The sequence below is a fragment of the Stegostoma tigrinum genome, chromosome 4 (assembly GCF_030684315.1).
Source record: "Stegostoma tigrinum isolate sSteTig4 chromosome 4, sSteTig4.hap1, whole genome shotgun sequence".
NCBI classification, from domain to species: Eukaryota; Metazoa; Chordata; class Chondrichthyes; order Orectolobiformes; family Stegostomatidae; genus Stegostoma; species Stegostoma tigrinum.
Genome location: NC_081357.1, coordinates 5,060,661 through 5,074,571, shown reverse-complemented (window position 1 = coordinate 5,074,571; position 13,911 = coordinate 5,060,661). Strand labels below are relative to the sequence as shown.

The following is a 13,911-nucleotide window of genomic DNA, read 5'->3' as shown; positions in this document are numbered from 1 at the left end:
CCAAGATGTCTTCAGCTATGCTTCCTTTTTGCTGTATTCCTCGTCTGCCTCGAGCTTAAATCCAGCTGTACACATGCTATCCTGTTGCTTATCTTTCCATTTAACTCCATACTCCCTGTCTCTTTCACTTTCCCTTCCCCCCGACTCAGAAGTTTAAAGTCCTACTGACCTCCCTATTTATCCTTTTCGCTGGAACACTGGTTCCAAATCGGTTCAGGTGGAGACCGTCCCAATGGCACAGATCCCTCCAGTTCCAAAACTGATGCCAATATCCCATGAAATGGAATCCCTCTTTCCCACACCAATCCCTTAGCCACGTGTTTACTTCCCTAACTTTCTTCTCCCTATGCCAATTAGCACGTGGATCAGGCAGTAATCCGGAGATTACGACCCTTGAGGACCTGTACTTCAATTTCTTTCCTCGTGCTTGATAATCCCTGAACAGATCCTCTACCCTAGCTTTGCCTACGTTGTTAGTTCCAACGTGGACCACAACAACTGGATCCTCCTCCTCCCGCTCCAATATCCTTTCAACCTGGTCGGAGATGTCCCGCACCCTGGCACCGGGCAGGCAACACACCACGTAGGACTCCCGATCCGGCTTGCATAGGATACTATCTGTCCCCCTAATTATAGAATCTCCTGTAACAACTACCTGTCTTTTTGCTCCCCACTCTTGAATGGCCTTCTGCACCACAGTGCCGTGGTCAGCTGGCTCATGCTGTCCACAGTCCTTTTCCTCATCCCTACAGGGAGCAAGAATATCATACCTGGATGACAAAGTGTGGAGCTGGATGAACACAGCAGACCAAGCAGCATCTCAGGAGCATTGCTTGGCCTGCTGTGTTTATCCAGCTCCACACTTTGTTGTCTTGGATTCTCCAGCATCTGCAGTTCCCATTATCTCTGATACAAGAATCTCATACCTGTTGGTCAAGGTCAAGGGCTGAGGCTCCTGCACTCCTGAACTCTGAATCCCCCTACCTGCCTCACTTACAGTCACACCTTGTCCCTGAACACTTTCTGAATTTGAGTTATTTAATCTACCGGATGTGTCTGCCTCCTGAAACAAAGTGTCCAGGTAACTCTCCCCTTCCCAGATGTGCCTCAGAGTTTGAAGCTCGGATTCTAGGTCATTTACTCTGATCCGGAGTTCTTCCAGCAACCAACACTTGCTGCAGATGTGGTTGCTGCGTTCACAATGGGATCAGCCAGCTCCCACATCATACAGCTACAGCATATCACCTGTCCAGCCATTACTACTTATTTAGTTAACTTTTACAATTTATGTATTAAATGCTTTCTAGTACTTCTCTGCTACACTCTTTTTCAATTAAGCAATTAAACTTTTAATCAATTACGCAATACACAAGGATATAAATTGAAAAGCCTTACCTTAACACAAACGCAAGTCCTTCTCGGTTAGAGCTCTCACTCTTTCTGCTGCTGGAACAGGAATGGAGGACTCCGCCGGTCAAGGTAGGTATTTGCTAATCTTTAAAGCAGAGACTCATCCACTTACAGGCCTCTGATCGACACTCCTGCTCCTCCTGCTGCAAGTCTGTGGACTTTTAATTAGGTTAGAGGAGGAGGGGGGGAGGGAGGCCCTACTGTGTAGGACCTGGGACTTCGAGGTAAGTGCTTAAATAACAGTCACTTACCTTCCCAACTGCGTCTCTGCTCCGACTTCACTTCCGTCCAGCTCCCGCCGCTTTCTGCTGAAGAAAAGACCGCTGGCTTCGAGGTAAGTGCTTAAATGACGGTCACTTACCTTCCCAACTGCGTCTCTGCTCCGACTTCACTTCCGTCCAGCTCCCGCCGCTTTCTGCTGAAGAAAAGACCCGCTGGCTTCGAGGTAAGTGCTTAAATGACGGTCACTTACCTTCCCAACTGCCTCTCTGCTCCGACTTCACTTCCGCCCAGCATATCATTTTACGTGTATTCAAGTTCCAAAGAAATTACCTTTCTGTATCAATTGTTTAGCTTTGACCCAATTGCTTCTCCTAGCTTGTTCAATGAACTGTCAGTTCTTTCACGATGCTCACAAAATGGAAAGCTTAAACTTTCTCAGTTTTTGAATAACCTGCAGATTTCTAACAAAACACTTCTGAGTCTTCTTTTACCCGAAATAATTGTGTTTCCTTGAACTATCGTATACTCATTTTTAGAAGAGAAACTAAGTTGCAGGTCTACTCTAGAACTGCCTTGAACCCCTCAACCCCTCAACCATCTTTTTTAAAGCTTGATTACTCTAAGTCAAAAGCAAACTGATGCGTTTCAATGTTTACTCCCTTCTCATAAAAATCACATTATTAAAAATCTTTCATTAACAGTCTAGACAGTCACATGCTGTTTTTCTTTAAACCGTTCACAAAAGTAACCAATGCCCATATGCAACTAGTCTGAAGTCAAACCTAAAATACATTTATTGAAATCACACACCTTTCATCACACTTTCCTTTGTTTTTGTGGCAGTGTTATACACTGAGTGGCGTGCTGGACCATTTCACAGGACACTTAACAGTCAATCACACTGCTGTGGTCTGAAGTCACACATGTAGACCAGGCAGGTAAGCAACCTTATTTCCTCGAAGAACATTAGTGAATCAGATTTTTTTACAACAATCACCAGTGCTTACATGGTTACCATTAGACCAGATTATATTTTATTGTATTTTTTAGGGCATTGCTCGGCATTCCACTTCATGTGGGAACCTTCCCTTACTCATGTTGCAATTTGAGTGCAGGCTGATGGTGTCTAATGCTGTGACCTTCTGAGACAGTTCACATGGAAGAAAACTGACCTCCTGTACTCATCCAACTACACCTGCAGATCTTTGTCTGTGCAGCAGGGGGCAAGTTTGCCTTTCTTTGGAGACATTGCTTTGATGTTAAATGTCAGCAGCACAGAATAAGAAGTCATTGCTGGCTTGCAGCAATTGAAGAGCTGTCAAACTAGACTTTAATTATGGGGCAAGGGATGTGGAAGCCAGAAGGTCCTAGGAGTGGCAGCCACTTCCAACTCATGCTCCACAAGATTCCACAAGAAACATATCTAACATCTCAGTTGCACAATTGGTGAAAAGTAGACGTTTGCACTAAAAAAATCCATATTGGATTCTTGTTGAGTGGATGTCATGAAACTCACCACCACACTTTATTTTATAATCAAGCTGTTCAGATATGCCAGTATACACCTCTATAAATAGGTTGGACTTGAACCCAGGACTTTACTCAGGAAATAGGGACACTACCACCGCACTGCAAGAACCCTTACCACCACACTTTAACTGCATTTGATTATATTCCACCCAAAAGACTTGGTTTCAAGTTCTGCCTGCTCAGACGTGTATCATAACACAGCTGACCAGGTTGATATAAAAATATTTAAAGCTTGAGCACAATTATGTCTGAAATTGGAACTGGAGAAAAAATAACTTGTGAGCAAGTCCTCAAAGATAAACTCACCCGAAGTTAAGGAATAAACAAATAAATTCCTTAAAAAGAACTAATGGAAAACAGTTTAGGTGTTTTTTTTCTACTGAGAAAGTGAGGATTTGTTTAGGGAAAAAGTAAGTTCAATACCTGTCAGCATAGCAACACCTTTATTCATATTTGGGATAACTTTAAAAAGGGAAAATAGCAAGTTATTTTTGAGGAAAGTTTTTTTTTTAAGAAAGACAAACAAGCAACAAATGGATATCCTGGGAACTATGTGGGAACACTTAATTAATGCTTTAAAAATTACTTAAGAACAATTTATTGAACAGTAAAGTTTCTCCAGAACTTCTAAATGGGATAAAATCAGTAATTAATGGGATGCCCAACTTAGAACGAAATTGGGAAGAACTCACCCTGGGTTTAGTTCAATGAAACATACCAATGTACATTGTGTTGAGCGTAATGCCTAAATAAGGCTAATAGTTGATTGATTTCTTTTGGGGATTTGATTTATTACATGTGAAGTAACTAACACATGGAATGAATAGACAAAATACACAGAAGAATGGGACTCATACATGTAAATCTGTTTTCGATTAACACATGGAGTGAATCGAGAAAACACACAGAAGAATGGGACTCAGACATGTAAATCTGTTTTCTATTATTCAGTCATTGGTGGGATGTCAGCACAACCAGCTGGACCAGTACTTAATGTCCACCCCTAAATGCCCAATTTGGTGACGACCTGCCTTCTTGAATCATTACAATCCATTTGGTGCAGATGCACCTGCAATGCTACTCGGGAGGCACTTCCAGGATTTTTACCCAGCAATACTGAATGAATGGCAATATATTTCCAAGCCAGGACAGTGAGTGGCTTGGAGGGAATATCACTATTTGACTAACTGGTTAATGATGCGTAAAGAGTATGAAAAAGAATAAGAAAAGTATTTTAAATGATCAATGCACTGCATCTATAGTGAAACTGATTTTTGAAAATAAGCATGGAAATTCTGAGGGAGTATAAACTAAAGGGAATTTTGGGTTGGGACAACAGGAGGCTGAAGAGGTAGCGAGTTTTGAGAAGATTTGTAGCTCAGGTTGAGGTTCTGGATGCGAGTTTGCTCGCTGAGCTGGAAGGTTCGTTTTCAGACGTTTCTTCACCATTCTAGGTAACATCATCATGTAACATCATGTTACATCACCAACGCAGGAAATAACATCACCAACCCAAGGAAACCTAACCAGATAAATAGAAAGCTGGACATAACACCAGCGCTTCGTCAGAGGCTCACTGATGATGTTACCTAGAATGGTGACGAAACGTCTGAAAACGAATCTTCCAGCTCAGCGAGCAAACTCACATCCAGGCTGAAGAGGTGGCAACAGAGGTGATTAATAGTGAATCAGAATTATCCACAAGATTGATATGAAGAAAAAGGTGGGTAATCTTCCAAGTTCTTTCTAATTGTTTAACTCTCAATGGTGGGTCTTCTCTAATGATGGGGGAAGGTTCACCTCATGCCCATTAAAAACTTGAGGACTAGTAAATGGGTGTGGAACAAGCAGCCAAACATAGGTTGATATCCTCTTCCAGCATAAACATCATCCCTACTGCATTAATCGATCAACACAAGATATTATCTATGTCACCAATGGTTTCCAATTAAATTGTATGACATGAATAATATTCCACTATTTAAATATGTGATAAATTTTATCTAATTCACAGATCAATTTAACTGTTAAAATGGCTTACCATTTAGGAATCTGACGTATCTGCGAATAATATCTTTGAAAGCTTTCTTCTCTCTGTGCCCATGTATTGATTGGTTCAGTGCTCCCCATTTGTCAGATGCAGAAATAGCATGGACAAAAATATTTCCCAGCATTTTCTCAGCACCACTGAGAATTCCATCAGTACAATCCAAAACACAAAAGTATATCTCCTGCAAGTAAGTGTAATGGTTAACCAAATGTGAGTATACTAAAATTCATGGGAAATGTAAGTACAATAATTCCTTAGCTTCTCATCTGTATCACCACAGAGAAAAAAGTAAGATTATCTGCAAAAGCATACTTCACTGCTAGCAGGGAACCTAAAATAAAAAACTGAAAATGCTGGAAATTCTTATCAGAACTCCACAGGAATGTCATAACCTGAAAATATAAGATAACTTTGTTTTTCTCGCTCCACAAATAATTTGATGACACCTTTCAAATTTTCTGCATTTAACTGAAGATTATCTACTTGATAGAGTATTTGAAATGCTATGAAACTAAAACACTTTGGTTAGTCAAGATGAAGGATGTGACAGAATACAGAAATAGTAACAACAATTTACCTTTACACAGAGCCTTTAATGTGACAAACATGCCGAGTCATTTAATAACACATATCAGACAAATTATTACTCCATAAAAACCTTAAGAACTGTGGATGCTATATCGCAGGAACAAAAACTGAAGTTGCTGGAAAACCTCAGCAGATCTAGCAGCATCTGTGAAGAAAAATCATAATTAATGTTTTGGGTCTGATGGCCCTTCTCCCGAAGGTTCTGAGGAAGGGTCACTAGACCCAAAATGTTAATTCTGATTTTTGTACAGAGATGCTGCCAGACCTGGTGAGTTTTTCCAGAAACTTCTGTTTTTGTTCCAAAATATTACACCAGGTCACACCAGGTAAAGTTAGATGGTCAAAAGCTAGGTCAAACTAATAGATGTTAAGCAGTGTCATAAAAGAAACAAGAGAGACTGGAAGGTGAAGAGGTTTCCAGAGGGTGTTCCAGAACTTCAATTCTCAGCATTCTAAGGCACATTGTCAATAGCAAAGCTGCAAATCAGATTTAGTACAGATAAGTGAAAAATATTATATCAGCAGAAAATACTGGGAGCATTCTTAACAAATGATGTCAAACTAGCTAGGAAAGTAGTTAAAGTATATTTGGGAATAATAATATCTATACCTCTAAGGTAAAAGGTAAAGCTGTCATTGTCCAAGAGGACCACAGGGTTGCCTTTTCATAAGAGAGAGACATAAGTGGTGAAATTAGACTGAGGTCTCTAGGTCTCAGGTAAGGGGAGATGGTGAGAAGGCAGGTTACAACACTTTAAAAAATATTAGGGCAGGTACATGGGCAGGAAAGGTTTAGAGGGATTATGGGCCAAATGCAGACAAATAGGGCTGGTTCAGTTTGGGAAACCTGGTTGACATGAAGGGGTTGGACGAAAGGGTCTTCTTCCAGGCTGTATGAATCCATTAATCTATCACTACAGAGACTACCTTTCAATTCTAAATTTATTGATTGAATTTAAATCTGCCCAGCTTCCATTGTGGAATTTGAACCCATGCTCTCACAGCATTAGATTGGGCCTCTGAATTGCTGCTACCAAAAAGTTGTCTCATGATCTGCAGTTGCTGCCTTACCTCAGCCCTGCGTTGAGCAATGTATCTGTTTAAAAGGTATTAGTACATCATATTTTGTTACTTCAGGCAGTTGCAATGTATTTTACGACTGATTAGGTACTTATAGAAAGTAGCCAAACTTGGTAAACTAGGCAATACAACATCCAAAGGAAGTGCAATATTCACAGTGTGCACAGCAAGCTCACACAAACACCAACGTGCTCATGCCGAGGGAGTCTGCTTAGTGCTTTGATTGAGGATAAACATTCACCAGGACACTGATAGCATTGCTTCTGCTTTACTTTGAAATGTTATCTTTTATGTTGTAATGATACTATGGCTTTGACAGGTAGAACAGAAGAGTAGAATATCCTTTATTGTCACGCGTACTCCATTGCAGAAGTAGCGTGAAAAATTTTTACAATCTACCTCTTATGGCATGATCTCAGGTACAAGTACCTAGATACAAATCTGTATTTTGTCCTGGATTTTTTAATGAAGAGAGGTTGAGACGGAGGTACTGAGCAGTCTGTTTCAAGCAAATTTTGGAAACAACTTGTGAAGTCTTGGTTTTCTTTTTTAACTTGAAACAACAGAAGCAGAGTGGAAGGCCCCACTGTCAGACATCACAGAACAAAGTTTTTTTGTTTAGCATTCAGTGGCTGTTGAAGTTTGGAAGTTGGCCATGGAAGCTCTCTCTCTCTCTCTCTCCCTCTCTCTCTCTCTCTGTTTCAGCTAAAAGCTGGGGTTTTCTTTCTGCTGCTAGAATTGCATGCAGGACAATCTATTTTACTGACTTTGCCTTTACCAAGGGTATGTTTATGGCATGTTGTTGGATTGGAAGAGTTTCTGTTTAATAGTTAAATAATCTATTTTTCTGTTACGTTTTCCAATAAAATTAAGTTATTCCAATTCTTCTTTCTTTTGTTTGTATTTTAACTGGGGGTAAGAATAAAGTGTGTTTTGCTTAAAGCTGAGTAGTGCGATCAATCAAATTACATCTGATGCACAACACCTTAGCTTTAAAAAGACAAAAGTTAGCATCTAGGCTATCTCCTTGATATATCTGGAAGGGCTTTGGGCTGATTCATAACAATGTGCATTTAAGTATTAAGTCACATCCTCGGTTGAATATTTCATTTAAAAGGTGACACTTCAAACACTGTTGCACTCATTCTTATTACAGAACCGAGAGCGAAAAGGCCAGTCATCCAAAAAAATAAATTTACAGAGCAAAGAGAATCTGGGGTTTACTGCGAATGCACCAACTTGTTGAAGTGCTCGAGTCTAAGTCAGGCAGAGTGTTTAAGCCATGTATGGAACATGCCCAAAAGCGAACTGTTCACAAGAGGAGATAGGTGACAAGGTCAGATTATTAACATTCTACTTCTCTTCTATCTGTAAGCAAAGCTGCCTTTTTTTAAACTTATCTTTGTTTCTCCCCTTTGAACTAGGGCATAGCACGTTCACCCAAATCCTCTGCTTGCAAGTTCACTTTGAAAAAACATTATAACAAACTGCCTTCAGGGTTTTAAAAAACTTCAATCATGCATTCTAACTCAGAGGATGAGTTGCAACACACACATAGACAAAATAGGGCAAATGAGCCGAGAAGTGGCAGATCGAGTTTAATTTAGATAAATGTGAGATGTGGTATTTTGGCAGGACAAATGAGGGCAGGACTTACATATTTAATAATAAGATCCTGGGGAGTGTTGCAGAACAAAGAGACTATGGGTGCAAGTTCTCAATTTCTTGAAAGCAGAATCGCAGTTAGACAGGGTGGTGAAGAAGGCTTTTGGAATGCTTGCTTTTGTTGATCAGTGCATTGAGTATAGGAGATAACAAAGTATGGAGCTGGATGAACACAGCAGGCCAAGTAGCATCTTAGGAGCACAAAAGCTGACAGTTTGGTCCTAGGCCCTTCATCAGAAAAGGGGGATGGGGAGAGGATTCTGAAATAAATAGGGAGAGAGGGGGAGGTGGACGAAAGACGGATACAGGAGAAGATAGGTGGAGAGGAGAGTATGGGTGGGGAGGTAGGGAGGGGATAGGTCAGTCCGGGGAGGACGGACAGGTCGGGGGGGGGGGGGGGGGAGATGAGGTTAGGAGGTAGGAAATGGAGGTGCGACTTGAGATGGGAGGAGGGGATAGGTGAGACAAGAACGGATTAGGGAGGCAGGGACGAGCTGGGCTGGTTTTGGGATTCAGTGGGGGAAGGGGAGATTTTGAAGCTTGTGAAATCCACATTGATACCATTGGACTGCAGGGTTCCCAAGCGGAATATGAGTTGCTGTTCCTGCAACCTTTGGGTGGCATCGTTGTGGCACTGCAGGAGGCCCAGGATGCATGAGGTGGCACCGATACAGTCATCAATGTAACAGAGGAACAGGTGGGGTTTGGGGCCAGCATAGGTGAGAAAGAGGGGCTATTCCATGTAACCTACAAAGAGACAGGCGTAGTTTGGACCCATGCGGGTACCCATGGCCACCCCCTTTGTCTGTAGGAAGTGGGAGGAATCGAAACAGAAGTTGTTAAGGGTGAGGACGAGTTCGGCTGGGCAGATGAGAGTGTCAGTGGAGAGGGACTGGTCGGTTCTGCGGGACAGGAAGAAGCAGAGGGCCTTCAGGCCATCTGCACGGGGAATACAGGTGTTAGGGACTGGGCGTCCATGGTGAAAATGAGGTGTTGGGAACCAGGGAATTGGAAGTTCTGGAGGAGGTGGAGGGCGTGGGTGGTGTCACAGACGTAGGTGGGGAGTTCCTGGACCAAGGGGGAGAAAATGGAGTGCAGATAGGTGGAGATGAGTTTGGTGGGGCAGGAGCAGGCGGAGACAATGGGTCAACCAGGGCAGGCGGGTTTGTGGATTTTGCGAAGGAGCCAGAAGTGGGGTTGGAGAACAATGAGGTTGGAGGCTATGGGTGGGAGGTCACCTGAGGTGATGAGGTCATGGATGGTTTGTAATAGGAGTTGGGAGATCATGCTGTGGCTGTACGGGACATTGGTTAGGCCTTCTTTGAAATACTGCTTTCAATTCTGGTCTCCCTACTATAGGAAGAATATTGTGAAACTTGAAAGATTTACAAGGATATTGCCACAGTTGGAAGGTTTGAGCTGTACGGAAGGGGCTGAATAGGCAGGAGCTGTTTTCCCTGGAGCCTTTGAGGCTGCAGTGTGGCCTTTATAGAAGTTTATAAAATCATGACTGGCATGGATAGAGTAAATAGTAAAGGTCTTTTCCCAGGATAGGGGAATCCAAAACAAGAGGACACAGGTTTAAGGTGAGAAAGGAAAGAGTTAAAAGGGTCCTAAGATGCAACTTTTTCATGCATAAAATGGTGCGTATATGGAATGAGCTGCCAGGGGAGGTAGTGGAGGCTGGTACAAATAAAACATTTAAAAGGCATCTGGATGTGTACATGAATGGGTACATCTGGAAGAGTTTAGAGAGTTATGGGCAAAATGCTGGCAGACTAGATGAGTTTAGGATAGCTGGTCAGCACGGTCTAGTTAGACCAAAGGCTCTGTTTCCATGCCGTATATCTCTATGACTCTATTGCTCTAAACTAAATAATGTACTACATTAAAATTCCGGAATCTGATTGGCCTTAAGTTTCTGTAGCATGGAAAACAGTTTATGGTTTCAGTTTGGGGCAGTTCTGTAGGATTCTTCGTGAAAACTAAATATGTAAAGCAGGGAAAAGGTAGTTTAGAGTTGTAAGGAGCTTAGTTTAAAAAGATCCACAGCAATCGTGGTTGGTTAAAATCCTGAAGGGATTATGTGAAGTTGAGAAACTTTAAGCTCAGATAACAAAGTATGAAGCTAGATGAACACAGCAGGCCAAGCAGCATCTCAGGAGCACAAAAGCTGATGTTTCAGGCCTAGACCCTTCATCAGAGAGGGGGATGGGGTGAGGGTTCTGGAATAAATAGGGAGAGAGGGGGAGGCGGACCGAAGATGGAGAGAAAAGAAGATAGGTGGAGAGAAGAGTATAGGTGGGGAGGTAGGTAGGGGATAGGTCAGTCCAGGGAAGGCGGACAGGTCAAGGAGGTGGGATGAGGTTAGTAGGTAGGAAATGGAGGTGCGGCTTGAGGAGGGAGGAAGGGATGGGTGAGAGGAAGAACAGGTTAGGGAGGCAGAGACAGGCTGGGCTGGTTTTGGGATGCAGTGGGGGGAGGGGACGAACTGGGCTGGTTTTGGGATGCGGTGGGGGAAGGAAAGATTTTGAAGCTGGTGAAGTCCACATTGATACCATTGGGCCGCAGGGTTCCCAAGCGGAATATGAGTTGCTGTTCCTGCAACCTTCGGGTGCCATCATTGTGGCACTGCAGGAGGCCCATGATGGACATGTCATATAAAGAATGGGAGGGGGAGTTGAAATGGTTCGAGACTGGGAGGTGCAATTGTTTATTGCGAACCAAGCGGAGGTGTTCTACAAAGTGGTCCCCAAGCCTCCGCTTGGTTTCCCCAATGCAGAGGAAGCCTCACCAGGTACAATGGATACAGTATCAATGATCAGTAAACTTTAAGCTCAGTTATGTGATGAATCAGAGGCTATCAGGTTCTCATAAATGGGAATTAAAGTCTCGGCCACGTCAAATCCTATGCAGTTTTAGAGAGACAATTTCTCTTCAGTATTTGAGAATTGCAATGGGATTCTCTTGGGATTAAGAGGACTGTAGTTTTACTGTATATTTCAAAGTCTCTAAAAATGTTTTACATATAAATAGTTTAATCTATTTTATTTTATCTGCATTTCTTTTGTATCATAAAATTTTGTTTTATTATTGCTAAACACAAATGTATATATTGCTGTTCAAGTGAAAAACCAGCTTGTTAATATAAAAAAAACTATTTATAATGGATGATGTCACATGATAAGGGGAGACAGATTGAAGGTTTTGCGAAAAGATGGAAGAACAAGAGATTATTTTAAGGCAGTAACTGATAATATGCAGAAAACACTGCGTACGAATGCCAGAGGTGGTAGTGGCTGGTACAATTACAACATTTAAAAGGCTAGATAAATGAATCGGAAGGGGTGAGAGAGATATGGGCGAAATACTGGCAAATGGGACTAGATTAATTTTGAACATCTGATTGGCATGGACGTATCAGACCAAAGGATCTGTTTCTGAGTTGTATATCTCTATCACTCTATGACTCTATGATCCATGAGACCGATTTTAGTCTGGGATCTGAGTCCACTAATACCATTAGCTAGGATTATATTAATTTCATGCATCATGTCACTTCAATTACTCACACACCAGAACAACTAACTTTTCCTGTCCTCTGTGCTTCCTTCTCACTGACTGCAGATAATCATTATGCTTCATGTAGTCAGAAAACAGAGAGCACATCCAAAATGAGACACAGCCTGAGCAAACATATAATTTGAGAATTTTACAGCATGAAAATTGAACTGTTAAGTCTTTCTGTGCTTTCTCCATTTTAAAAGTTTAAAATTCAGTCACCTAGTTAAAAGGTTCATAATTTAGATGACTCCGCTGAGTGATAGACAGCTATCAATCATTTGCCTGAAGTCTGAGTAAGACCTCAGTAATTGTTGATTACTACTGAAACTTAACTACTGTGAGTCATCTCAGCTCACCAAAACTCTATTTCAAATAGGGCCTGTTGAAACTGCATGATCAGTAAGCTTTGTGCAGTCAGGAAGATCACATCTGGAGTGGGATACAGCCTGAGTGGTTATATAGTTTGGGAATTCTGAAGCAGCGTAGGAATTCAGTACGCAGAAGAAGAAGTGCTGCGTGCTTTTTTTTAGGTTCATACTATGTAAATATTTTTAGCAGGATGATTTGAGGCTCAGAATTGGAGGTCCAGCACAAAGCAAGGAGTGACATCACAGGAACATCTTTAAGGTCATTGGGTGGTAATAGCGACTAGTTTGAAGCTCTATTATTGGTTACTTTCAAATTGAAGATAGTAGCAATTGTAAAGAGGTCGGCCAGGTGGACATCATAGAATATGAGTTCCCTGATTGGGGCTGTTAACCTTGATTTGATTTATTTTAGTCACATGTGCCTAGGTAAAGAGAAAAGCTTTGTTTTGCAAGCAGTACAGGCAGATCACATCAAACAAGGACACAGATCAAAGGGTGCTTAAACATTAACAAGATTAACATTATTTGAAGTTAGACAGTCCAGTCATCAGTCATAATAAAAGCAGGGAAGAAGTTGTTCTTGAACCTGTTTGTGCATGGGTTCAAGCTTCTGTATCTTCTGCCGAATAGAAGTGAGCATTACTGAGGTGGAAGGGGTCTTAAACGATGTTGGCAGCTTTTCCATGGCAGCAAGAAGTGTAAATGAAGTCCATAGATGGGAAGTTGGCTTCCGTGATAGTCTGGGCAGGGCACACAACTTTCTGTAGTTTCTTCCAGGCCTGGACAGAGCAGTCACCATACCAGGCCGTCATGCATCTAGACAGTATGCTTTCTATGGTTCGTCTGTAAAAGCTGGTGAGAGTCCTTATGGACATCCTGAACTTCCCAAGCCATCTGAGGATGAAGAGACGTTGTCGTGCCTTTTTGACCATCATGTCTAAATGGGAAGTCAAAGACAGGTTGTCAGTTATCACCACTCCTAGGAACTTGACAGGCTAGATCTTCTCCACCTCAGTTCCATTGATGTAGATGGGGGTGTGTTCTCCTCCTTTCTTCCTGAAGTCAATAATCAGTTCTTTGCTGACATTGAAACAGAGGTTGTTATCATTGTACCACAACAGCAAGCACACTTTTTCCTTTCTGTACTCTGACACATTGTTGTTTGATATTTGTCCCACCACGGTGGTATTGTCAACAAACTTACAGATGGTGTTCATTCAGAATTTAGCTGAACAGTCATGGGTGTACAGTGATTTTAGAGGGAGGCTGAGAGTTATCTTTGGGTGGATTCAGTGTTGAGCGTTTTCATGGAGGAGGTGCAGTTGTCTACCTTCATTGATTGCGGTCCATGGGTGAGGAAGCTGAGGATTGAGCTGCAGATGGCAAAGCTGAAACCTAGGTCTTAGAGTTTTGAGACTAGTCTGGCAGGGATTA

General features: G+C 42.0%; 1 protein-coding gene across 1 annotated transcript in view; it reads right to left on the bottom strand.

Moving 5' to 3' along the window:
* The window catches only part of LOC125452339 (dynein axonemal heavy chain 8-like), a 1,009,221-nt gene that overhangs the window by 903,893 nt on the left and 91,417 nt on the right, over positions 1–13,911 (bottom strand). The window contains exon 6 of the mRNA XM_059645685.1: positions 5,204–5,393. Within this exon, the coding sequence (XP_059501668.1) occupies positions 5,204–5,393 (190 nt within the window). The remainder of the gene's footprint in view (positions 1–5,203; positions 5,394–13,911) is intronic.